General features: G+C 39.8%; 1 protein-coding gene across 1 annotated transcript in view; it reads right to left on the bottom strand.

Moving 5' to 3' along the window:
- DNAH6 (dynein axonemal heavy chain 6) overlaps nucleotides 1-26,041 on the bottom strand; it is a 416,108-nt gene that overhangs the window by 358,625 nt on the left and 31,442 nt on the right. The window contains exons 5-9 of the mRNA XM_073597481.1: nucleotides 22,409-22,676; nucleotides 18,201-18,335; nucleotides 8,281-8,404; nucleotides 3,729-3,864; nucleotides 1,153-1,324 (exon numbers count right to left, since the gene is read on the bottom strand). Of these exons, the coding sequence (XP_073453582.1) occupies nucleotides 1,153-1,324; nucleotides 3,729-3,864; nucleotides 8,281-8,404; nucleotides 18,201-18,335; nucleotides 22,409-22,676 (835 nt within the window). The remainder of the gene's footprint in view (nucleotides 1-1,152; nucleotides 1,325-3,728; nucleotides 3,865-8,280; nucleotides 8,405-18,200; nucleotides 18,336-22,408; nucleotides 22,677-26,041) is intronic.

Here is a 26,041-nt window from a genome sequence, read left to right as displayed (position 1 = left end):
ATCAATATGCTGAGAAATGCTAAAAAAGTGTACTTTTAAAGACATAGACATTTTTGCACTGTAAGATGTACCGTACTGTTTTGTTCGTGCATGTTGAGCATATTTGATAACTGCCATTGTCATGTACCTTTTTCAATAAAAAGAGTTTAGAAAAAAAAAAAAAGGTACAATTTCATGTATATTGGTGGACAGCACTTTTTTATGAAAACTGTCAACTGTGCGTGCTCTTGTCATATAATTTGTCACTGTTGTCTGGCAGATTTATTACATAGAAACATAGAAAAGTAACTGCAGAAAAAGGACAGCGTAGTCCATCAATTCTGCCCATTTTTATTTTATTTTTTTTATTTTTTTGTTCTTTGGGGTTTTTCTTTTTTTTTGTAGTTCAGTTGTTGCAGAACTACAAGTCCCATGAGGCATAGCAAGTCTCTGACAGCCACAAGCATGACACCCAGAGGCAGAAGCATGATGGGACTTGTAGTTTTGCAACAGCTGGAGGTCCGCTAATTGCATATACCTGCTGTAATTGGTGCCAAAGGTGCTTTAACAAAGTATTAAGCAAAGGCTGTGAATACTTATGTACATGTAATTTTTTTTAATACATTTACAAAGATTTCAAACAAACTTCTTTCATGTTGTCCTTATGGAATATTGTTTGTAGAACTTTGAGGAAAATAATGAATTTAATCAATTTTGGAATAAGGCTGTAACAAAATGTGGAAAAAGTGAAGCGCTGTGAATACTTTCCGGATGCACTGTAATATCTTTATCTATATAATGAATGCAAATGAGTGAGTCCAGTTGTTATAATCAACACCACATCCCAATATGTATAGAAAAAATATTTATCTATACTTTTTTTTTATCACATCAAGTTGTGCTGATGAAGTTTGTAGTGCATTTCATACACCATTATTTTGCGCCCTTTTTTTTTTTGCTATTTTGTTTACATATTTTGCACCTTTTTTTTTTGCTATTTTGTTTATAATAAAACTCATTAAAACTATTGAACACAAAACATTACCCTTGCAGACCATTTGAATAATCAATTGGATGATATTACCAGTGAAACTTCATCATAGCCAGACTGCACAATCAGACGGAAAGGCATTTTTATATCTATAGACACACTATTTTAAATGTAAATGTTACCTTTTTGTCTGTCGCTTCAGCTTGCTTGAAACTAGTGTTCCATGCCTGTATCACTGCATAAGAAGGTGTATATTTCATCTTTTCCACCAGGGAGTTCAACAATGATGACACTGAGTTAACAGCCAGAATGTGCATGGTGTTCACTATCAGGTAATCAGTCAATCGAATAAAGCTTTGCAAAATTAAAAAAAAGAGACACAACAGTGATAAGCAATTTCATTTTGTAAACAGTATTTTTCAAAATCCTTGAATGAATTAGAAACTTGCATATTTTTTCTTTTACCAATAATATAATATTTATTTGTATCCATTAACACCAGTTATCATGATTTTTTTTTAGATTTACATACACCATAGGACAATATTTGTTGACCACTAATACTATGAAGAATAAGGAACAATCCTTGATCTCCCTTCAACACACACCTATGCATCTTGGATAATTCTCCATATATCTTCTTATTTTAAAGCTTATGTTTGTCCCTTATTCTTCTTTAGAAATCAATCAGCAATTGTGGGTTTCAAAACAATTTCTATGTTCTTTTTTATTAAAGGTTTTGAATGTTTGCTAGGGAACTTTCATCCTTCTTTTTATAAACAATGATGCCTAGTAAGGATGAGCTCCGGCGTGTTCGCACAGGCCACGTGCAGAGCCCGCCAGAAGGTCGGCACTGTGCTGCGCTAATCACAGGCAGTGAGACATTGTCCCGATGCGTGGTTGCAGAGATCGGGAAATGTCTCAGTGCCTGTGATTAGCGCAGCGCAGTGCCGACTTCCTGGCGGGCTCTGCACGTGGGCTGTGCGAACACGCCGGAGCTCATCCTTAATGCCTAGTCTAAACCTTAAATTTTCCCTAATATCACTTGTATTTAGCATTCCATCTCAAATACAAATTTTGAATACGTCCTCAAATGATGTTTCAAAGTATTAATATATACATTTATCATCAGATTCGTTTTTTGGTCATTTTTACTTTGGAAGCTCTTATTAGAGCCATTATTCTTTGGTATTCATGTGACAAATGGTTGTTAAAACCCTCTTTACCTATTTGTGCACAGCATAATTAAAGGGGTTGAAAACCCTTGTGTTTTTTCACCTTAATGTATCCTATAGATTAAGGTGAAAAAACACCTGGCAGTGACCGGCCCCCCAGCCCCCCGTTTTACTTACCTGAGCCCTGGAATTTCCCAGCTGGGGACACGCTCTTCCTCTGCCCGGGGTTCTCGGCTCTTGATTGGATAGATTGATAGCAGCGCAGCCATTGGCTCACGCTGCTGTCAATCAAATCCAATGACCCGGGCGCCGGGTGACATTGCAATCCTTCCTACGGGCTCCACATCCAGCTCTGACTGTTTCCTCTCACCTAAATGCACATGTGGTTCCTTCCTGAAGACTTTCCTGGCAGTACTAGCTTCTGCTGTCCTCTCTGACTCCTCCTGTGCCTCCTGTCCAGATCATTCATGCTTTCTTGAAGGGCTCCATCTTGCACCCAAGTCCCAGGCCCAAGGTCATCCCCCCCCCCCAGACTCAAAGACCCTGACAGCCTAGTACTTCATTCTAAGTTCTTCCACACGACAACTCCTCCCCAGCTGGGCTGACTCTAGGTATTTCAAGGTGGCCTGCCCCCTGCCAATCCTAGTTGGGGATTAGTCAGGGCTTCCTGAGACACCACAGACAGCTCCGCCTCTCTTCCCCTCCTCTTCTTCTAGAAACTTTTATTCTTTCATTCTAAGTTCTTCCACCCGACAACTCCTCCCCAGCTGGGCTGACTCTAGGTATTTCAAGGAGGCCTGCCCCCTGCCAGTCCTAGTTGGGGATTAGTCAGGGCTTCCTGAGACACCACAGACAGCTCCACCTCTCTTCCCCTCCTCTTCTTCTAGAATCTTTTATTCTTTCATTCTAAGTTCTTCCACCCGACAACTGCTCCCCAGCTGGGCTGACTCTAGGTATTTCAAGGAGGCCTGCCCCCTGCCAGTCCTAGTTGGGGATTAGTCAGGGCTTCGTGAGACACCACAGACAGCTCCACCTCTCTTCCCCTCCTCTTCTTCTAGAATCCTTTAGAAGATAGAGGGAGGTAACAGTTGGTCGATGCTGTCTGTGAGTCATAGCTGCTACTCTGAGCCACTCCCAGCCCACACAAACCAAAACAAACAGGCCTAGCTTCCAGTTAGGCCTGACATAATTTACCTATACTCACGAAAAAAATAACTAATCTAGCACCTACCTATGTAGAGCGTGCTACACTAGCATCATTTTAACTCAGCTTCTGAAACCCAGAACACTCTCAACTGGTAATTAGAATCAAATAATATCTCACACTTAAAAAAAAAAAAAAAAACAGCTGCGAAAAAAAAAAAAATGACATAATGTCCATAGCATCCGATCAAATTTTTTGTTTATTGCCATGAATAAAATATTAATTAATAAAATCTTTTTGAAACACAAGTTTATAAAATATTGTTACACATTCTGTTAATTGGCATGCATTTATTCATGTTACTACTAGTGTTTAGATAATTAAAAGCAGTATATTGTATCTGCTATATTGCTACTACTGTCATAGCTTGTCCACTGACCATGTTAGCCTTCTGCAGTGAGACCTCTTGTTTGCCTGTTCTGTGTATGTCATTTTATCAGAAGATTCTCCAAAGGGGTCACCTTCAATGTGAGACAGACCAAGCATATCTTGTGCTGAAGATTCAATTAAAATTCCTTTTGGAACAAAACATTAACACATTTTTAAGCTCAATTAAGGCTCATGTTTTGGCCAGCACACACACACACATGCACATATCTAAACTGGTAAAAAAAAGAAAAAACAAGTTCATAATAAAGTCTAGTAGAATTTTACTTACAGCTAACCTCCAGGCAGACATAAAAGGTGCAAACTGATACAGCTCTGTATTAATTAATACATCATTAGATTTTTACATGCAAGAGCTCAGACTAGGGAGGGGGGCGGAGGTAGCACAAAGAGTCAATCAGTTGTGTTGCAGTGCAAGAAGCATGCAGATAGAGAGGAGAGAGCAGGGTGAATGAAAGATGAGCTTTTTGATAGTCTGCCTCTCCTTTCACAGTCTAGTCAAAGACTGGTGGTGGGGATGAGACCTGTAAGTGTTCTTGAACTGCAACAGAAAAAAAATCAAGTCTCCTGCCCTGCCAGACAGGATTGTACTGCAGGGACATGCAGTCAGAGGAGGCAGGTGAGGCAGATCCTCACCTGCCATGAACATAAAAAAAAAACAAAAAACGATCAAGCTTTGAGAGTCATAGCTTGGTGACCTTGGGGAATGTAGCTGAAGTCCTACCCCACCACTGGTCAAACTTTGGGGCTCCTACGACCTATTGTTACGGAGATACGGGGCTCCTTGCGCTGCCTGTCAGAAGCTACATACAGAGCGGCAAGTTTAAATACAAGCTGGCACACTCTGTTTGCAGCAGACTGAGAGGATGAGCTCACAGTGCCTCTCCTCACTTCTTGTCAGAGGTACTAAGCTTAATGGACAGCTTGGAGTCTTGGACCAATGGATGGAAAAATACCATTGGGCCAAGCTGTCCAATAAAATGCTGCAGTGGAGGCACGCCTTTTACTGCAGTGTCATAGGAGAGGGCATGTATCTAAATAACAAATGGTCCCTTCCAGCCCAGTCCTCCTAACTACAAGGAAAAAACATGGGTTTATGGGTATAAGATTTACCCACAATCCCATATTTTTCTCACACAGTTAAGAGGGAGAATGAGAATCTGCTGCTGTTGAAAATGTTCTGTTTTAATCAAGCTAAATCATATATTTATATGCTATATGTTATAACATAATAATTTATTATTTATCTATTTACTGTGGAATTACTGGTTGGAAGTTATAACTCAAATTTCAAACTTCAGTAATTTGTCCGTTAAGCCACCTGATTGAGTACAGTTTTTAAAAATATAGTAAATTACCCTAAAAAACAATATATAATATATATTTGTATATTACTTACTTATGGTAATTAACCCCTTGCCACCCAGGCCAATTCTGACACTTCTCTCCTACATGTAAAAATCATAATTTTCTTGCTAGAAAATTACTCAGAACACCCAAAGATTATATATATTAGCAGACACCCTAGAGAATAAAAGGGTGGCCATTGCAACTTTTTATGTCACACGGTATTTGCGCAGCAATTTTTCAAACGCCTTTTTTTAATGAATAATTTAAAAAAAAACTAAACACTAAAGTTAGCCTGATTTTTTTGTATAATGTGAAAAGATGATGTTACGCCGAGTAAATAGATACCTAACATGTCACTCTTTAAAATTGCGCACACTTGTGGAATGGTGCCAAACTTCAGTACTTAAAAATCTCTATTTTTACATGTTACATGTTTAGAGTTTCTAGTGCTAGAATTATTGCTCTCACTCTAATGTTCGCAGCGTATGTAACCTGTGTGTGTCTGGCTCTGATAAAAGCCAGTGCCTCACCAGCCACTGACCTCACCGCACGTCCATGCTGTACTGTATGGAAGAGCTGTGTATATTACAGAATGGATGGAGAAAAATATAAATCATTTGGCAGGTCAAATACTTCCCATATATGAATTTCATCTGCGTATTAAGCGGTTTGCCTGGAGCCCAGCTTTAAAAATTAGATATAGTACTTCCCTTAGGTTAATTTAAAGCAAGGCAAAGTATATACCACCTCCCCTTCTCCAACTCTACCATCCAATTTTGTGCCCCCAATCATACCACTGCCTACATCTAAGCAAATATTATGGATAGAAGAAAATAATCAATCAAACTCTTCTCACCTCTGTCAGGGATGGTATGGAAAGACAAAAAAGCAATAGGAAAATTATATAAATGTTACTGAAGCAAGCAATAATCTGTATTAACCACAGTGAATGTTACTTACTATTGTTTGTGATAAATAAAATGTATTGTGGATTATTTTAGTATTTAAGTACGCAATAATTAAGAAAGCTTTATATACAGTGCCTTAAAAAAGTATTTATACCCCTTGAAATTTTCCACATTATGTCATGTTACAACCAAAAACATAAATGTATTTTATTGGGATTTTATGTGATAGACCAACACAAAGTGGCACATAATTGTGAAGCACAAGGTACATAATAAATGGTAAAAAATATGTGTAAAGGTCCTCTGCGCTACTACTAGTAAATACAATAAAAAGTAATAAAGTGGAAATGCAGCAAAACCTAATAGTGTTCACAACTACACAAATAAATAAAATTAAAATTTCAGTGATCTTGCGCATAACCTACAAACCTCCCTATATGAAATCAATCTACAAAAATATTAAATTAATACAATAATGTGAAATTAATTGCATTCGATGTTCATCCAAACAATAGTGACACAATTAATAAAATATGTGCAGTGAAGTCCATAAGTGAAGATAGTCCAATTGCTCAAAGTAGTGAAGATGAAGCATCAATAAAACTTGGTAATTTATCCAATGAGTGAAACCGTTGGCACCACATCACTGTGCTCACAGAACTCTCACCTCATAGGCATAAGTCATATGCCTTGGAACAAAATCCAACAGAAACGGCAAATTCCACTTCCAGGATCCAGGATCAACAATAAGTTTTTTTGTATCAGAAAATTTCACCCCACATATCCGATGTTCCGTTCCACATGTAAGGTAAATAAACCTAAACCTAAAAATAGTGTATTACCATTAAAAAGGAGTTTATTAAGATAAAAAATACCTGCTTACATAAAAGCAGCAGCAAGTGCGGCAAACATTCGGTGTTTCACGCCACCTCGCACGTCACTTCCGGTCCGCGGTATACTTTTTAGCATCAGCAGTGACAGAGAAGCTGGTCAGATTTGATGGGAAGTTGGATGGCGCCAAATACAGGACAATCTTAGAAGAAAACCTGTTAGAGTCTGCAAAGGACTTGAGACTGCGGCGGAGGTTCACCTTCCAGCAGGACAGCAACCCTAAACATACAGCCAGAGCTGCAATGGAATGATTTAGATCAAAGCATATTCATGTGTTAGAATGGCCCAGTCAAAGTCCAGACCTAATTTTAATTGAGAATCTGTGGCAAGACTTGAAAATTGCTGTTCATGGACGCTCTCCATCTAATCTGACAGAGCTTGAGCTATTTTGCAAAGGCAAATGGGCAAAAATTTCACTCTCTAGATGTACAAAGCTGGTAGAGACATCCCCAAAAAAGCTTGAAGCTGTAATTGCAGCGAAAGGTGGTTCTAGAAAGTATTGACTCAGGGGGCTGAATACAAATGCACGCCACACTTTTCAGTTTTTTTTGTTAAAAAATGTTGAAAAACATTTATTATTTTCCTTCTACTTCACAATTATGTGCCACTTTGTGTTGGTCTATCACATAAAATCTCAATAAAATACATTTACGTTTTTGGTTGTAACATAATAAATGCTGCGTACACATGATTGGACATTCCGACAACAAAATCCTGGATTTATTTCCGACGGATGTTGGCTCAAACTTGTCTTGCGTACACACGATCGCACAAATGTTGTCGGAAATTCCGAACGTCAAGAACGCGGTGACGTACAACACGTACGAAGAGCCGAGAAAAATGAAGTTCAATAGCCAGTGCAGCTCTGTTGCTTGATTCCGAGCATGCGCGGAATTTTGTGCATTGGAATTGTGCACACACAATTGGAATTTCCGACAACACATTTTGTTGTCGGGAAAATTTGAGAACCAGCTCTCAAATTTTTGTTGTTGGAAATTCCGACAACAAATGTCCGATGGAGCCTACACACGGTCGGAATTTCCAACAAGCTCACATCGAACATTTGTTGTCAGAAATTCCGACCGTGTGTACGCGGCAAAAATGTGCAACATTTCAAGGGGTGTGACTACTTTTTCAAGGCACTGTATGTGCAAACATTCGGTTGCTACTTACACATTTATTAAGAGTAAGCAATATCATTTCAATAAAATATAAATTAGTTTAACATGAGTCTAAAATATTTTAGTTTTACATCCTAAATCCAAAAGTTGCTTTCCTTGTTAAAGTAATTCTAAACCACCAAAAATGTATACAGTAGCTTGCACTGGAAATACAATATTATGATAGATATTCGATCTGGCAAATTATTTATATGTGCATGGATTCCGATTTTACCTGGATTTTCTGAATCATTGGGGTAGTCATCTGGTCTAAATCCAGCTTCTAACAAAGCTGTTCGACTAGCACTCCTGACCACTTCCTTTGCTAGGTCACGGAACTCAGACAATCGATTTGCAACCTAAGAGATAACACAATTGGTATTTTTTTCATTCTAAAATCAAGAAGATATTTATGGTAGGTTATTCTTGTATTTGCAGCTCATGTTTCCGCAGTCCTACATACAACTGACATAGGGCAGCTCACGCCTATCTATTTCTTGCATGCAGAAACACATTTATTAATATGTGGTTAATGTATAATTTGGAAGTGTGATTAAGAAAAAACAGCAACTGAAATTATAGGTAAACATACACAATTTCCCTTAATCGTGGAATTTTGTGTGCATTTTTAGAGCATCTGCAACTTGAAGAGTCTATAATCTAATTTTTCTCCCTCGTTTTGCCTAATGCATAAACAAAAAACTTGCATTTAAAATTAACAGACTTGCACATAAATGTATGCAGTAATATACTGGTCAAGAAAATGTATCACTGTATAATGTATTCACCATAGGGGTGAATGGGCTTAGATACATTACATGGCCCAAAGTATGTGAACAAGTTAACAAATCATTGAGTTCAGGTGTTTCCAGTGAAGCGTATTGTTAATGTTATAGCATACAGTGTGTTTTAGACAACTGTGGACTTACAGCCTTGTGGCAACAGTCTTGGGAAGACCTTTTACTTTTGCAGCATGGATGTGCCTCTGTGCACAAAGGCAGATCCCTACAAACATGGATGATGTGTTTAGTGTGCTTGGGTGTCCACAAATTTTTTGCCCATATAATGAATATGTGGCAGTTTGTACTTAAAATATAGCCCTGTTTTTTGTTGGTATATTGCTAATTTTTATGAATTGATTTAATTTGCAACTATACTACCATGATTAGCCAGTCTAATGCCCCGTACACACGGTCGGATTTTCCGAAGGAAAATGTGTGATAGGACCTTGTTGTCGGAAATTCCGACCGTGTGTAGGCTCCATCACACATTTTCCATCAGATTTTCGAACACACAAAGTTTGAGAGCAGGCTATAAAATTTTCCGACAACGGATTTTGTTGTCGGAAAATGTTATAGCCTGCTCTCAAACTTTGTTCCGATCGTGTGTACACAAATCCGACGCACAAAGTGCCACGCATGCTCAGAATAAATAAAAAAATGAAAGCTATTGGCTACTGCCCTGTTTATAGTCCCGACGTACGTGTTTTAGGTCACTGCGTTCAGAATGATCGGATTTTCCGACAACTTTGTGTGACCGTGTGTATGCAAGACAAGTTTGAGCCAACATCCGTCGGAAAAAATCCTAGGATTTTGTTGTCGGAATGTCCGATCAATGTCCGACCGTGTGCACGGGGCATAACTCTTTTCTTTCTGGTCTTGGAACAGGTTGCCTCCTCTATCATCCTACGCTTTTCTTGGTTACAGAGACACTCACAAGCCATAAACAGATCCACTTTCAAAGTCCTGGCTTGGGGCCCTCTCTGCCATTTCTGTTGTTTTCCTGCTGCACCAATTACGAAAGTAGTAGAGTTGGCTTATACCCAAACAATTCTGCAGATTCATATTTTTCTAACATGTTCTCTAAGAACGCTGTTGACATCACTGTCACAAATCATGTTTCCCCTCATTACTGAATTATTCAATCATCATCTATGAGCCCAGATCATCTCTAAATTTGAGCTGAGAGAGGGCCTTTAATCTGGTCTCATAAGGGAGGGGGATGAGTGGAAGACTGGGTTGAACATTGAGGAAAGCCATTAAGAATAGCTTGATGCCCTTTGAGTTAAGTAATGCTTCTGTGTTCTTCTATACCAAGTTAATGCAATCTTTTAGGACCTCCTTTATGTGTGTGTGTGTGTGTGTGTGTGTGTGTGTGTGTGTGTGGTGGTGTATCTTGTCTATTTTCCTTGTCTATTTTTTCATCCTCCACAAACATCATCAGCAGATGTGGTATTACAACGGTTGCAAAAATACAGATTCTATGCCAAGGCAGAGATTTGACTTTTTGAACAACAAGAAGTGCCATTCCTTGGGTATATTGTCTCAAAATTACAGTCTTTGAATGGATTTTGGCAAGGTCTCGGTTGTTGCAAATTGTCTACATCCTGCAAGCCTGAAGGCAACTCAACGATTCCTAGGGTTCGCAAATATTATCTGCAGTTTATCAAGGGCCACTCTTCGCTGGTGGCACGTATACAGTAACTGCCTTGACCCATAAGTGCACCAAACCCAAGAACTGACCCATCAAAGAAGTGGAAGCATTAGACACTGTGAAGTATGACTTCTCAATTGGACCAGCTTTAAATCGGCCACATACAATGAAATGCTTCTACCTTGAGGTACAGGTCGGTGCTGTACTACTGTAGACTGTCTGAGCGCTCCTGTGCTTTCTTTTCTAGAATTTTTTTTACTGGCAGAAAAATATTATGGCATCAGGGATTGTGAGTTGTTAGTTATCGAGCTAACCCTGGAGGAATGATGGTATCTTTTTGAGGGATAACATCACCATTTGACCCTATTCACCAATCAGAAAAACCCACAATATCTCCAATCTGTTCAATGGCTTACTTCAAGGCAAGTTCTTTCCTCACTTTTGTCATCACATACAATCCCGGTTCCAACAATACCCAATCTGATGCACTCTCTTATGCCTTTATTGCCCATGACAGAGAGTCCTCCTCTGAACCAAAGCCCATTATTTCTTCTGCTCAAATTCTGCATGTGGCTTCCATGTTATTTACTTTCCCCATTCCAAAGATGACATCCACTCTATCTCCTTCAGCTGTGAGTACTTCCAGATTTATCCAGGGTATAACAGCTGCTTCAAGTGATTACAATATATTTTTAAATTCAAGCAGGACATGCTGTCAACAGTCATGCACTGAGTCCATGCACCTCCAGAGCTACCAAAATACATTTGTGTCTATTGCTATTGCTGAGCTGTCAAAGCAACATTGGTGTCTATTACACCCCTGAGTTATCAAAACTATCCTAACATATCGTTCGCACATTCTCCTTTCCTCTTTTTTTCTCCCTCTCTCTTTCTCTTCTTTCTTCTTTTCCTCCTTTTCTCTTCTTTCATCTCTTCATACAAACTTTTACTTTGTTTCCATAGTTGCATTCCCACATGCTTGATAGTGGGCTCTAAAGCACATTAAGCCCAGTGTATACTTAATACCTAGGTTTTCTGTTATAACTCCAAACTGGGAAATGTAATTCCACCACACGATAGTCCCTCTATAGGGAATTTCACTGTACTACCTTCCCCCCTATCCTATTATTTTTTTTGCAAGGCCTTCTGGGGTTCCACCAGAATAGCCTTGACTTGTTATAAAGGTTATTAATACTATCGCTAGGTGTACAGTGAACAGTTTTATTGATAGTGTGTGTTAGACATCTCATGAACCATAAGTTTGTTTATGGACAGGAATGGACAGGGTTAGTACCTTTGTTTTAGTACAATTATATAATGATCCATTCATGCTAATTTGAGACCCACTATTGTAACATTACTGTTGACACAACATTTGCATCAATGTGAACCCTTGTTATTTGTCAAAACTTGAATTCAATAAAAACCACTGAAAGAGAAAACTATCCTAACATCCTGTCAGGGCTGGGCTCAGCCCTTCCTTCTCTGAGCTGGCCGTTAAGCTGTCGGCTAATTGCCAGCTCCTATCTCTCCACAGTGACTCACTTGTTGATGATATCCTGCTCGTCAGTCCTACTTACTTAAGCCATCCAGCCCAGATGATCTCTGCCTTCGTCTTGGTCACATCTCTAGAGACGCTCTCATGTGTTCTTGTTAAAGACTTGCTTGGCTGACATTCCTTCTGGCTCCAGATCCTGCTTGCTGTCCTACTACGCTGATCTCTGGCTCCCTGACGTTTGGCTTGTCTAACTATCCGTTCCGCTTCCTGAATTCTGGCTATGTTTTGACTACGTTTACTCTGTTTAACTTTTTTTATTATTATTAAACAAGTGTGATTTAACTGTACTTCTGTCTCAGTCTGATTCATAGTTTCTGACACATCCACAGTCTCCACTATAGCCACCATTGCACCTCCCCCACCCTTTACAGATTCCAAAGTCTTTGCTTCAGCCATCCTTGTATCCCTATATGCTACATCCAAAAACCCATCCACACATTAGTTGCTGCCACAGCATCTGCTGTACCCCACCTGCAACCACAGTCTACACAACACCTCTGCTGCACCTTACCTACAACCACTATTTACACAGCAGCTGCAACCCCAGCCTTCTTTGCACCCCAGCTGCCCCTGCAGTCTCCAAAGCACCCACAGTCTCAGTCTGTGCGTCACTTGCAACATTCACTGCAGCCAATTTTTGCTGCACAGGCAGTCTCAGCTGCACCCACAATCTGAACCTCTGCTGCGCTATCTCTGCACCTGCAGCATCAAGCTTGTAATGCCTGATTTTTTTTTTGACAGACTTGCACATTTTTAATCATTATGGATATTTAGTATATTATCATTTCAGACGACTCTGCATTAAGATTTATGTATAATGCCAAATCTGTTTTTTTATTATCTTGGCTAGAACATAGATTGGTCAGCTTTTGCTGTCTGTGTTCTGTGGGGTAGATTTCTTGTAACGTCATGTCCCTGAGGAAATCTTTCCAGTTGTCACCAGTACAGGTGTCCTATTTGGAAGAATTTCCATTTGGCATTATATAAACTTTAGTTGTTCGAAAAAATTTCAGAGTTATGTTTTGCTGACACATAACATGGCCCCAATAATGCTGTGGTATTCATTTTAGTTACAGTAGAATATGCTGTTAGTGGATGTTGTTCATACTGTATGTGCTCGTGTCTAGATAATAGAGATGCAGCTTAGGAAGTGACTAGTTAACTTAAACATGAAGCCTAAGGTTCCACGGAATTCCAAAGACCTTCACATTACATTGCTGTATAAGTGGAGGATTACAGCAATCGTTGAGCCAGGATGTGTACTGACATCAGTGTGATTTAATAGTTCACTGCAAAAATATATATGCATCTGCATTTTACACTATTTATTTATAAGCAAGATTTCTCCACAAGTAAAACCTATAAGATGCAGAGCAGGTATGATGTTATTTTCAAGGCAAAGAAAGGATATCCCTTAAATGGACTTGTAAGGCACTGAAATAGTTTATAGAAAAAGCATATTTTATTAAACATAGTATACACAATAAAGTTAAAATGTATTGGAATGGTTACAGTTACTGTGTACAAGGTACAAAATCACCACAACAATTGGCAGTAAATTTCTCTTAGTTCACCCAAAAATTTGATGCGTTTCAGAGTATCTATTTCTCCTTCAGGAGTGTCTATAAAAAGGTCAATCATATATCTTCAATGTAGTGATAAAACAGAGTTAAACACAAGATATATGGGAATATAAGATTTTTAGCAGCATATATGTTACTATCAAGAAAATATTGTGTACACTCACATATTTTGTGGAGATATTATAAACGAAACATTCCGATAAAGTTTAGTAAAAACAAGAAATATGAGCGGGACCGTGTCTCCAAAAATCTGCCCATTTCAAATGGCTGATCTTCAGAGCGTATGATGGTATCAAATCCAATAGAAACTAAATGTGGCCAGGCTAACCTGGGGGAGTTGGATGCCTGACAATACTGAAGCCATCTTGTCTGGTCGCCATTTTGCTACTCCGGCGGGCTTGTGTTGTCCTCCGGGGAAGCTACTGTGTCAAGGGGCCGTGGGTACATGTCGTCATTCCGTCGTGCTGACGTTGCGCATGCGCGGTTGGGATGGGAGCCCGCATGTTTCGGCTCAGGAAGCTGATGGTCAACACATCCCTGATCTCCTCCCCCATCTCAGGCGCAGCTGATAATAATCGTCTGTGTTCGTGATTGGAGTGAGAGGAGTATATTAAGCAAGCCTCTGTCTGACATGGCTGACATCCACCAGGTGGTCTGGATGCCAGGACGTGTCTCCATGCGGCTGCTTCCCACATATTAACCACTTCAGCCCCGGAAGAATTTACCCTCTTCCTGACCAGAGCACTTTTTGCGATACGGCACTGCGTCACTTTAACTGACAATTGCACGGTCGTGCGACGTTGCACCCAAACAAAATTTACATCCTTTTTTCCCAGAAATAGAGCTTTCTTTTGGTGGTATTTGATCACCTCTGCGGTTTTTAATTTTTGCGCTATAAACAAAAAAAAGAGCGACAATTTTGAAAAAAAAAAACTATACTTTTTACTTCCTGCTATTAAAAAATATCCCCCAAAAATATATAAAAAAACAAATTTCTTTCTCAGTTTAGGCTGATATGTATTCTTCCACATATTTTTGGTAAAAAAAAAAACGCAATAAGCGTATATAGATTGGTCTGCGCAAAAGTTATAGTGTCTACAAAATAGGGGATAGATTTATGGCATATTTATTATAAATTTTTTTTATTAGTAATGGTGGCGATCTGTGATTTTTATCACGACTGCGACATTGTGGTGGACACATCGGACACTTTTGACACTATTTTGAGACCAGGGACATTTATACAGTGATCAGTGCTATAAAAAGAAGGGGAAGGGGTTAAACACTAGGGGTCGATCAAGGGGTTAAGTGTGTCCTAGGGAGTGATTCTAACTGTGGGGGGGATGGGCTCACTACAACATGACAGAGATCACTGCTCCCGATGACAGGGAGCAGTAGCTCCCTGTCATGTTGCTAGGCAGAACAGGCAAATGCCTTGTTTACATAGGCAACTCCCTGTTCTACTGCTCCGTGTCACAATCCTACGGACTCAACGTCCGCTGGGGGCCCTCGGGCATGCTCAGCAGGAGCATGTGCCCACTAAGCTGCGTATTAAAGGGGACATACAGGTACGCCCATTTGCCCAGCCGTGCCATTGTGCCGACGTACATCATTGTGCTCTGGTTGGCAAGGGGTTACGATATGCCTTACTGGATAATCTGAACAGGACTCCAATACCCCCAGTATCACTACTCTTACCACTATTGCTGCTCTATCTATATGATAATTAACACTCAATAAGATCAGTGTTAACCTCTGTTTTGGCCATTAATATTTGCTCTTGTGGACAGATTTAAATGACTTTTTATATTCCTGCATCCTTTTTAGCCCAATTTAAGGGCTTTTAGACTATTGATAAGTCACATATTTAAACGGTTCAATTTATCTTATATATGGTCCATCTACCTTTATACCCCTCTATAAAATCCGGCTACATTACTTGGAGCATGCGGTATTTTGTAGGATTTGGTGATATTGAGAACATGAAGGGGTACTCTTTGTATATCTAATATCATCATAAAAAGTGACACTTATATAAATATATCAATATAAATGACTGTTTGTTATGCATTTATTATCTTCCAGTTGACATCTACTATATAGTGTGTCATAGCAACTTTTCAACAAACTTATTGTTCCCACACAAACAGGTATGACATATATTTAGATATTGTCTCTATACACCTATAATATTTTTGCATATATTCTTCTTATACGCTTTGAAGTAACAAACACATAAAAAATAATAAAAAATAAAGCTACAAATTAAATAAGAAATGTAAGGTAGTCCAACTAAGATCATTTTTAATCATCCTCACTTACAGGGCTACGCCTTCCTTTGGCTTCAGTATTGTAAGACGTCCAACTTCCCCCAGGTTAGCCTGGCCACATTCAGTTCCTATTGGATGTGATACCATCATACCCTCTGAAGATCAGCCATTTGAAACGAGCAGATTTTTGGAGACACGGTCCCGCTCATATTTCTTGTTTTTACTAAACTTTATCGGAATGTTTCGTTTACGATATCTCCACAAAATATGTGAGTGTACACAATATTATCTTGATAGTAAAATATATACTGCTAAGAATCTTATATTCCCATAAATTTTGTGTTTAACTCTGTTTTATCACTACATTGTAGATATATGATTTACCTTTTTATAGACTCCCTGAAGAAGGAGACATAGATACTCTGAAACGCGTCACATGTTTGGGTGAACTACAAGAAATTTACTGTCAATCGTTGTGGTGATTTTGTACCTTGTATACAGTAACTGTAACTATTCCAATACATTTTATCTTTATTATGATTACTATGTTTAATAAAATATGCTTTTTCTATAAACTATTTCAGTGCCTTAAAAGTCCATTTAGGGGATACCCTTTCTTTGTTTAGTCGATTCAGATGTGGCACCTTACAGAGACACCCTCACCAATATAATTATTGCTCTTTTTCAAGGCAATGTTTATTGAAAAATTAGGATTCCAAGTTACAGCATGAAAGCTCGAAAAAAAAGAAAAGTTAACAGATGTTGCTTAGGCTCCTGTTGTTCTTCCATGCAATAGCAAAGATGGTGCAGCAACAATCTTAAATTCCAGGGCTAAAAATACATTTTCTTCTTTACCCTTTTCTAGCCAGTAGATGGTAAGTGTGAGTCTGGCAGTTCAGAGTTTCAAATAGTTGGCTTACTACTGAGCTGTGAATACACATAGTTATACATAGCCCTTATCTGAATGAATCAGAAGAGAAACACAACCCTCCTTTTTTTAACCATCTAAGCATCTAAGTGCCCTGTTCTAAAGTTTTAATTGTAAAAAAAAGATTTTATATAAATAACTATATCCATTAGAGTAAGAATGTATAAATTTTAAAAATGAAAATAAAATTAACCAAAAGTCACTACTATTTCCACTTAATAATTGTTATATCCTTGTCAGTCCAGACTGCCTTGGCTCTAGATTCCTTGGACCATTAAACTTTTGTGAATCTCCACTTTGAGCAAATCGACTAATTGACTGATGTGAATGTACAATATATATGTAAAGCGCTGCGTAAATTGATGACGCTATATAAGTAACTGAAATGAATAAATAAATAAAGAATTTCAGGTAAAATACTGACTTTTAAGTTTAATTATGTCCTCACTTTAACATCTCAGAGACACAGGAAAACAATTGCAAAGATCTCTTGTCCGTGGATAGTCTTCAAGAAAGCTGTCAAACCACTTTCAGAGAAACAGTTGATCAGCAGGTTAAAACCTCTCCCAATCAATAATATTTCCCTGATAATAATGCAGCACCAGATCGAATTCTACCATGCTCCACCATCTATTGTAGCAACCTAAAAGCTTGGCTGAGCTCAGAAGGGCTTACAAATCGCGTGCTTTGCAACTCTTTGCCAGCAACATAACCTTTACATATTGTGCCTGCACAACCATCCACCCTCTGAAACTTAAGGTCAGTTTCACTTGGCTGGGTGTAAAAGTGTTAATGCATTGCCAACTCTGCAATAAAAAGGGCACTTTCACACTGCCAGCGCCCGGGTTTCGGTGGTAAAACGCCGCCATTTTTAGCGGCTCTTTACCGTAGTTTTACAGCGCTTTTAGGCCGCTAGCGTGGCACTGTCATCCCCCGCTAGTGGCCGAAAAAGGGTTAAAACCGCCCGCAAAGTGCCGCTGCAGCTGCGCTTTGCCAGCGGTTCGGCGGCACTGCCCATTGATTGCAATGGGCCAGGGCACCTTAGGAGCGGTGTATTCACCACTCCTTCATAGCTGCAAAGAAGCTACTTGCAGGACTTTTTTTTACGTCCTGCCAGCACAGAGCCCCAGTGTGAAAGAACTCAGGCTTTCACACTGGGATTGCAGCTGAGGCTTTTTTCAGGAGGTATTTTTAGCGCTAAAGTGCCTGAAAAACGCCTCCAGTGTGAAAGGGGTCTAAGTAGCCAAGAATATGTACTGATCACAAGACTGATTGAAACTGAGTAGCCAATAGAGGTTAAAAGCAGCTCAATAATGATCAAACACACCGGCTCCTCTATCAAGTGCCAGATTCTTTAAAAACGATTTATGAATTGTACTATACCTCTTGAAGCTGTTTAAATTGGTTGACTGCAAATTCTTTTAATGTATACGTATAACCTTTTTCAATGCGACACAGGCCCATGTCACTAATTCGATAACACATTTCTTGGATATTGAGGAGAGCAGGCCTCAGAAACTGGAAAGAAATAACAAAATATATATTTTAGCATATCGAAGTTTAAGGGGATGAAGTATATGTAGGAAGAAACAGTAAATCATGTAAAACAGTAATAAGAAGGTCAAATCCCACCATTTCATTATCTAAACCTGAAAACCAGAAATGTAATATATTGCAGCTTGCTAGTCCTTAAATGTGGTGGTTGTATTTGTTTTCTGCCTTCTGTACTTGCTGAATTTTTGATAATAATGTTTGCCCTGTTTGTTTGCTAAATAAATAGGGTTCATCGTTCTGCTTTCAGCTAATATGCTATATACAGCCTTTTTAAAAGCGAGTTAGTATCGTTATGTTTTTTTTTTTTTTTTCCAAGTTTATTTTTAAGACATATTATTAAATGAGGCACAGCACTGTTATAACAAGAGTTTCAGCAGAACAAGGTCAGGAGATGTTTTAACAATTGTTAAAAGTTGAATTTGTTAATGTTTTGAAAAAGTTGCGATTTACACTGCTATATAAAGCTGGACAATTACATACATTTGTTTCAACTCTTTAAACAAAACCGTCCATATTCACAGGCAAAGTAATTTCACGAACTTTAGCCTGATGTGTCACTCTTGTCACTAAATAAATTAATTTACAAATAATTTTATGATTTTAACCAATGCCCACCAAACAAAAAATTAAAACATCTTCCTGAATATTAATAAATATATACAGTGAATATACAGTATCTCACAAAAGTGAGTACACCCCTCACATTTTTGTTAATATTTTATTATATCTTTTTATGTGACAACACTGAAGAAATGACACTTTGCTACAATGTAAATTAGTGAGTGTACAGCTTGTATAACAGTGTAAATTTGCTGTCCCCTCAAAATAACTCAACACACAGCCATTAATGTCTAAACCGCTGGCAACAAAACTGAGTACACCCCTAAGTGAAAATGTTCAAATTGGGCCCAAAGTGTCAATATTTTGCGTGGCCACCATCATTTTCCAGCACTGCCTTAACCCTCTTGGGCATGGAGTTCACCAGAGCTTCACAGGTTGTCACTGGAATCCTCTTTCACTCCTCCATGATGATATCACGGAGCTGGTGGATGTTAGAGACCTTGCACTCCTCCACCTTCCATTTGAGGATGCCCCACAGATGCTCAATAGGGTTTAGGTCTGGAGACATGCTTGGCCAGTCCATCACCTTTACCCTCAGCTTCTTTAGCAAGGCATTGGTCGTCTTGGAGGTGTGTTTGGGGTCGTTATCATGTTGGAATACTGCCCTGCAGCCCAGTCTCCGAAGGGAGGGGATCATGATCTGCTTCAGTATGTCACAGTACATGTGGGTATTCATGGTTCCCTCAATGAACTGTAGCTCCCCAGTGCGGCAGCACTCAAGCAGCCCCAGACCATGACACTCCCACCACTATGCTTGACTGTAGGCAACACACACTTGTCTTTGTACTCCTCACCTGGTTGCCTGCACACACGCTTGACACCATCTGAACCAAATAAGATTATCTTGGTCTCATCAGACCACAGGACATGGTTCCAGTAATCCATGTCCTTAGTCTGCTTGTCTTCAGAAAACTGTTTGCGGGCTTTCTTGTGCATCATTTTTAGAAGAGGCTTCCTTCTGGGACGACAGCCATGCAGACCAATTTAATGCAGTATGCAGTGTATGGTCTGAGCACTGACAGGCTGACCCCCCACCCCTTCAACCTTTGCAGCAATGCTGGCAGCACTCAAACGTCTATTTCCCGAAGGCAGCCTCTGGATATGACGCTGAGCACATGCACTCAATCTCTTTGGTCTACCATGGCGAGGCCTGTTCTGAGTGGAACCTGTCCTGTTAAACCACTGTATGGTCCATTTCAGGGTCTTGGAAATCTTCTTATAGCCCAGGCAATCTTCATGTAGAGCAACAATTCTTTTTTTCAGATCCTCAGAGAGTTTTTTACCATGAGGTGCCATGTTGAACATCCAGTGACCAGTATGAGAGAGTGAGAGCGATAACACCAAATTTAACACCCCTGCTCCCCATTCATACCTGAGACCTTGTAACACTAACAAGTCACATGACATTGGGGAGGGAAAATGGCTAATTGGGCCCAGTTTGGACATTTTCACTTAGAGGTGTACTCATTTTTGTTGCCAGTGGTTTAGACATTAATAGCTGTGTGTTGAGTTATTTTGAGGGGAGAACAAATTTACACTGTTATACAAGCTGTACACTCACTACTTTACATTGTAGCAAAGTGTCATTTTTTCAGTGTTGTAATATGAAAAGATATAATAAAATATTTACAAAAATGTGAAAGGGTGTACTCACTTTTGTGAGATACTGTATATATATATATATATATATATATATATATATATATATATATATATATATATATATAATATGTATAAAAAGAGCGAGCCCACACTGTAAGACACCATACATACTGATCATAACTAACCATATACTGTATATAAGAGATAAGATCATTAAATCTGAACACCAAGCAGCTAATAAAGCCATTCAAATTTATACATCAAAGCTGTTTTACCTGTCAAAGAATCTGTACTTCTCTATATTGAGTCCTGAGATTTACTAAGTTCTACCAGAAAACACAGCCAGCCAGGTGACCTGATTTTTCTCTGTTGTTGTTACACAACACAGCTAGGTCTCCTCCCTGCCCCCAACCTTTGTCTTTACAGTGAAGGAGCATCAACTGACTAATGAGGTTATCCTTTGCTCTATCCTCTATCCTCCTAGTGGTAGGTCTCTTGTCAGTCCATGTGCATGTAGAACATCTAAATAGTCTCTACTGCTGCCCTTCCCTCTCCAAGTCCAGGTGCTGCTGTATAGGTGATTACAAGAGCCTAAGACTGGGTAAACATAGGCCGGTATTACCCAGTTCAACAGGAACCAGCCAACATTCAGTCAGTGTGTACAGCTGGTTTTTGTCAAAGGTACAGGCTGGAAAACCAGCATCTGATCAGTGCTCACAGCCAATAGCTGCAAGTGCTGATCAGTGCTCTGGGGGGGAATACAATAGCAAAGAAGGGGAGATTGACGCACTAACATCGCTTGTGTTAGTACAGTGGTATGTCAGGTTAGTGCATGTATACCAGGCCTTAAATCAAGTCAAATTCAGGTACCATATATACTCGAGTATAGGTTGATCCGAATATAAGCCGAGGCCCCTAATTTACCACAAAAAACTGGGAAAACTTATTGACCCGAATATAAGCCGAGGGTGAGAAATGCAGCAGCTACTGTAAGTGGAAAAGAGGGTCAACAATGCCCATCTGCAGCTGTATACCTCCCTGTGTCCTGTGCATACCTCACTGTGTCTATTGCATTCCTCCCTGTGTCCTGTGCATACCTCACTGTGTCTATTGCATTCCTCCCTGTGTCCTGTGCATACCTCACTGTGTCTATTGCATTCCTCCCTGTGTCCTGTGCATGCCTCCCTGTGTCATGTGTATACCTCCCTGTGTCCATTGCAGCCTACCTGTGCCAACCTGCATCCTCTCCGTGTCCTGTGCATGCCTCCGTGTGCCGATCTGCAGCCTCTGTGTGCCAATCTGCAGCCACCATTTCGCCAAACAGCGTGTCATAAAAACATACGGCGGCCATTCCAGTGTTCAAAAGCCGCGCCTCCTCCTCGTCTGTGATAGGCAAAACACTCAATTTCCCAGCAGTCATTGTTCAGCCTATCACGGACATCCGCTCATCCTCATATCACGGACGAGGATGAGAGGATGTCCATGATAGGCTAAACATTGACTGCTGGGAAATTGAGTGTTCTGCCTATCACAGACGAGGAGGAGGCGCGGCTTTTGAACACTGGAATGGCCGCCTTATGTTTTTATGACACGCTGGCTGCCGTCTGACTCGAGTATAAGCCGAGGGGGGCACTTTCAGCCTAAAAAAAGGGCTGAAAATCTCGGCTTATACTCGAGTATATACGGTATTTATACTATTTGCATTCAAAATAAAAATCATATATGTAACTATGATTTTTTTAATAGATGTATAACTGCATTCATTGGTGTTTTTTGGATATCTGCCTGAAGTTCACCTGATTTGAGATACCTACCGAATTAACAATAAACAGATTTTCCTGCAGGGCCCTGCGACACTGACTAATCTTCTTGGCACGGACATTTTTTCTCCATACAGTAAAAGCTTTCCACTTGCGGAAGAGGGCAAAGGTAGGGATCTGCCTCAGAGCTTTGTGGTAAAGATATTCTTGTTTCCATCGATCCAACTCAAGGAATAGAACTTCTCCATTACAGATATGTGTGATTCCCCGATCACTTATGGTGTAATAGTCATTTTTGTTGATGTTGTCATGGTTCACAAGTCTGCATAAAAGATAAAAGAACCACAGTGAAGTAAAGAAACTGACAATGATGCCACATCACTTTTAGCTTGAACTTGCATTGAATGATTAGTAATAATAAAACTTTTTATGTTTTGCATGCATCTGCAAAAACTGCATGGAAAAGTAATAAACATTTTCAATAAGCACAGTTTGAGTTAAATTTGTAGTATTTACCTTAACCCCCCCTCCCCCAGACTAACCTCTCCACATATCCATTTTACGTACCTGAAGCCAGAGTCACATGACAATTCTTCTCTTTTCTTTGTTCACTTCTTCAGGTGTCAACATCACTGCCTGTGTAATTTAGACACCTCCTATTGATGGAGGTGACACTTACAGCAATCAGGTCCTCTCTCATAGGCTCCAGAGGCAGGAGAACTCATGGGGGGTGGTGAGGAGACTGGTGCCCAAGAAGATAAATAGCAGGGAAAATTCACATGACAATTCTTCTCTCTTCTTTGTTCACTTCTTCAGGGGTCAACATAACTGCCTGTGTGATGTAGACACCTCCTATTGATGGAGGTGACACTTACAGCAACCAGGTTCTCTCTCATAGGCTCCAGAGGCAGGGGAACTCATGGGGGGTGGTGAGGAGACTGGTGCCCAAGAAGATAAATAGCAGGGAAAATTCACATGACAATCCTTCTCTCTTCTTTGTTCACTTCTTCAGGGGTCAACATAACTGCCTGTGTGTGACATAGACACCTCCTATTGATGGAGAGGACACTTACAGCAAAAAGGTTCTCTCTCATAGGCTCCAGAGGCAGGAGAACTCATGGGGGTGGTGAGGAGATTGGTGCCCAAGAAGATAAATAGCAGGAAAAATTCACATGACAATTCTTCTCTCTTCTTTGTTCACTTCTTCAGGGGTCAACATAACTGCCTGTGTGACATAGACACCTCCTATTGATGGAGATGACACTTACAGCAACCAGGTTCTCTCTCATAGGCTCCAGAGGCAGGAGAACTCATGGGGGGTGGTGAGGAGACTGGGAAATTAGCTTGGCTCATAGAGAAAACTGTGATCTATTACACTGCAAATGGCTTAAGCCTAGTACACACTAATCATTTTGTTCTGTTCAACCCATTAGGGTTGAATGAAAAAAAACCTGACAGCTCCAGAGGTGCCGTTGTACTAACCATGTGATGTTAGTACAGCGATCTCCTCTGCTGTGCTAATGTGTTCTGACAGGGGAATTCCCCCGCCAGAACACTCTGGTCAGGGCTCTCAGCCATTGGCTGGGAGCCCAGATCGGGAGTTGATCAGCAGACCTTTTTCAATCATACCCCATCAACCAACCGGCTGCAGTACACACGGGCCAAATATCAGCCGGTTTTTATTGAACCGGCCGATGCCACCCAACTTTCAGCCCGTGTGTACTAGGCTTTAGGAAGAGGTGTTTGGAATCAAGACTGAGGAGTAAGGTCTTTGATGCACAATGCACTATTTAAATTTCTGAGCTTTAAAGTAATTGTTGATGTTATGTTCATATTTTTACATGCTTGCTCTTCCATATAGTTGGTGTTACTAGAATTATATAATTTGCCGTTTTTGCAGTATATACGCTTCTGTTAACTGAAATTTTTCAAAACCTTTGTCTGAAATCAGGCCAATTACTGTGAAATCATTTTTAGCATTCAATCTTTTAATCAATTCCCTTGGGGTAGCTAAAGCAGTGAGAATGAAGGAAGACTTTTGTGCTGCCGAAATGTCTTTACTGACATCATAGCTAATTCCTGGCACCATTTTATTGTATTTTTATTAACACTTAAGAAGAAATACAAAGACAAGAACTGAACATACCCAGATATAATGCAAACGCTGATAACATCAAAATACAATTTACAGTAAAACACACTATAAAAACAGTGTGGGCAGACATACACAGATGATTACTCATTTATTCTACAGTATGAAGCGATACATTCCTTGGATCTGGCGTATATGTTATCTGCACTGCGTTATTAATACCAGACATAAAAAAAACACCTTGAAACAGGAACCAAAATCATAAAACAAAGGGTACAACATGGAAGGGAGAAAGGGGAGGCAAAGGAAAATCAGAACTAGCAGAAAGAAAGAAAGTTAATGACAGAATAAAGGTACACAGAAATCCATGTGAGAAGAAGAATACAATTAAGCAGGGCCGTCTTTAAGGCAGGGCAAAAGGGGCAGCTGCCCTGAGCCCTGTCATTGTTTTGGGGCCCAAAGCAGCTGCATCATACTTGTCAACTATACCAGTTTAAATTCCCTTGTCCCTTGAAGTTTTAATCCTGTGTCCCGATATCTCAGTGTGAAGTGCTGGTACTAATGCTGCCCAGCTCTGCCCTATTGTTGTGTACAGATGAATCACCTGCAGACCCTGTGTTTACATGTAAATTACCGGCATTCATAAGTAAATAGCTGTGGCTGGCTGCATTGATATGTAAATGAAGGCGGCATTCATATGTATATCATGCCCCCCTGCAGTGAGGAGATGATGTGCTGTAACCTCTAGCAACCAATCAGTGAGCAGTATTACTGTACAGTAATCTCTAGCAACCAATTAACAAGCAGAAATAATTTGGTGTAACCTCTAGCAACTAATCACTGAGCCATAATGTGTACTGTAACCCCTAGCAACCAGTCAGTAAGCAGTAATGATATGCTGTAACCACTGGCAACCAATAGCAATTTCTGCCTGATCTGATACAGTAAACTGATTTTAAGTCTAGCTGCTATTTAGTGTATGTCTCAGAGCAGATGGAGAGTGAATTTGCATGGGGGGGGGGGGGGGGGGGAATTTTTGCCCAGGGTCCAATCGGTATTAAAGACGGCCCTGCAGTTAAGAGGTGTGGATGATACATTTTAATGATGATTTATGAAACACTGGTGTTGAATTACTAAAGGCAAATAAGTTGTTCAGATTTCAAGGGAAGTTGTACTTTGCAGGGGAATGTGCTGTGGGAAAAATTCCCTTGTAAAGTGCAACTTCCCTTGAAAGTGAACAGCCTATTTGCTTTAGTAAATTAATCCCACTGTTTCCAAAAGCTACCATCTGATTTTTTTCTTCTGTTTTGGGTAGCATGGGGAAATGTTATATAGTCTACCAAGTTTTAATCACCATCTATCTCTGCACTGTAGACTTCAGCCATCACATCTTTTACATGTAACAACCATCATGAGAACAGAAACAAAAGTCACTCTAGTGATGGTACAGATAGCAATAAAAACCTGATAGAGCTTTTAAATATGTCCCACTCACTCCATTATAAAATGGTATTGCTTTGGACTGTCAAACTAAACTGCAAAGGTACCATGGGGAGGGGGAGGACAGTGAAAGTATATTGTAAAGGGAAACTGTT

The sequence above is a fragment of the Aquarana catesbeiana genome, linkage group LG01 (genome assembly GCF_042186555.1).
Source record: "Aquarana catesbeiana isolate 2022-GZ linkage group LG01, ASM4218655v1, whole genome shotgun sequence".
In the NCBI taxonomy this organism is placed as follows: domain Eukaryota; kingdom Metazoa; phylum Chordata; class Amphibia; order Anura; family Ranidae; genus Aquarana; species Aquarana catesbeiana.
This window is presented reverse-complemented; position numbering and strand designations above follow the sequence as displayed.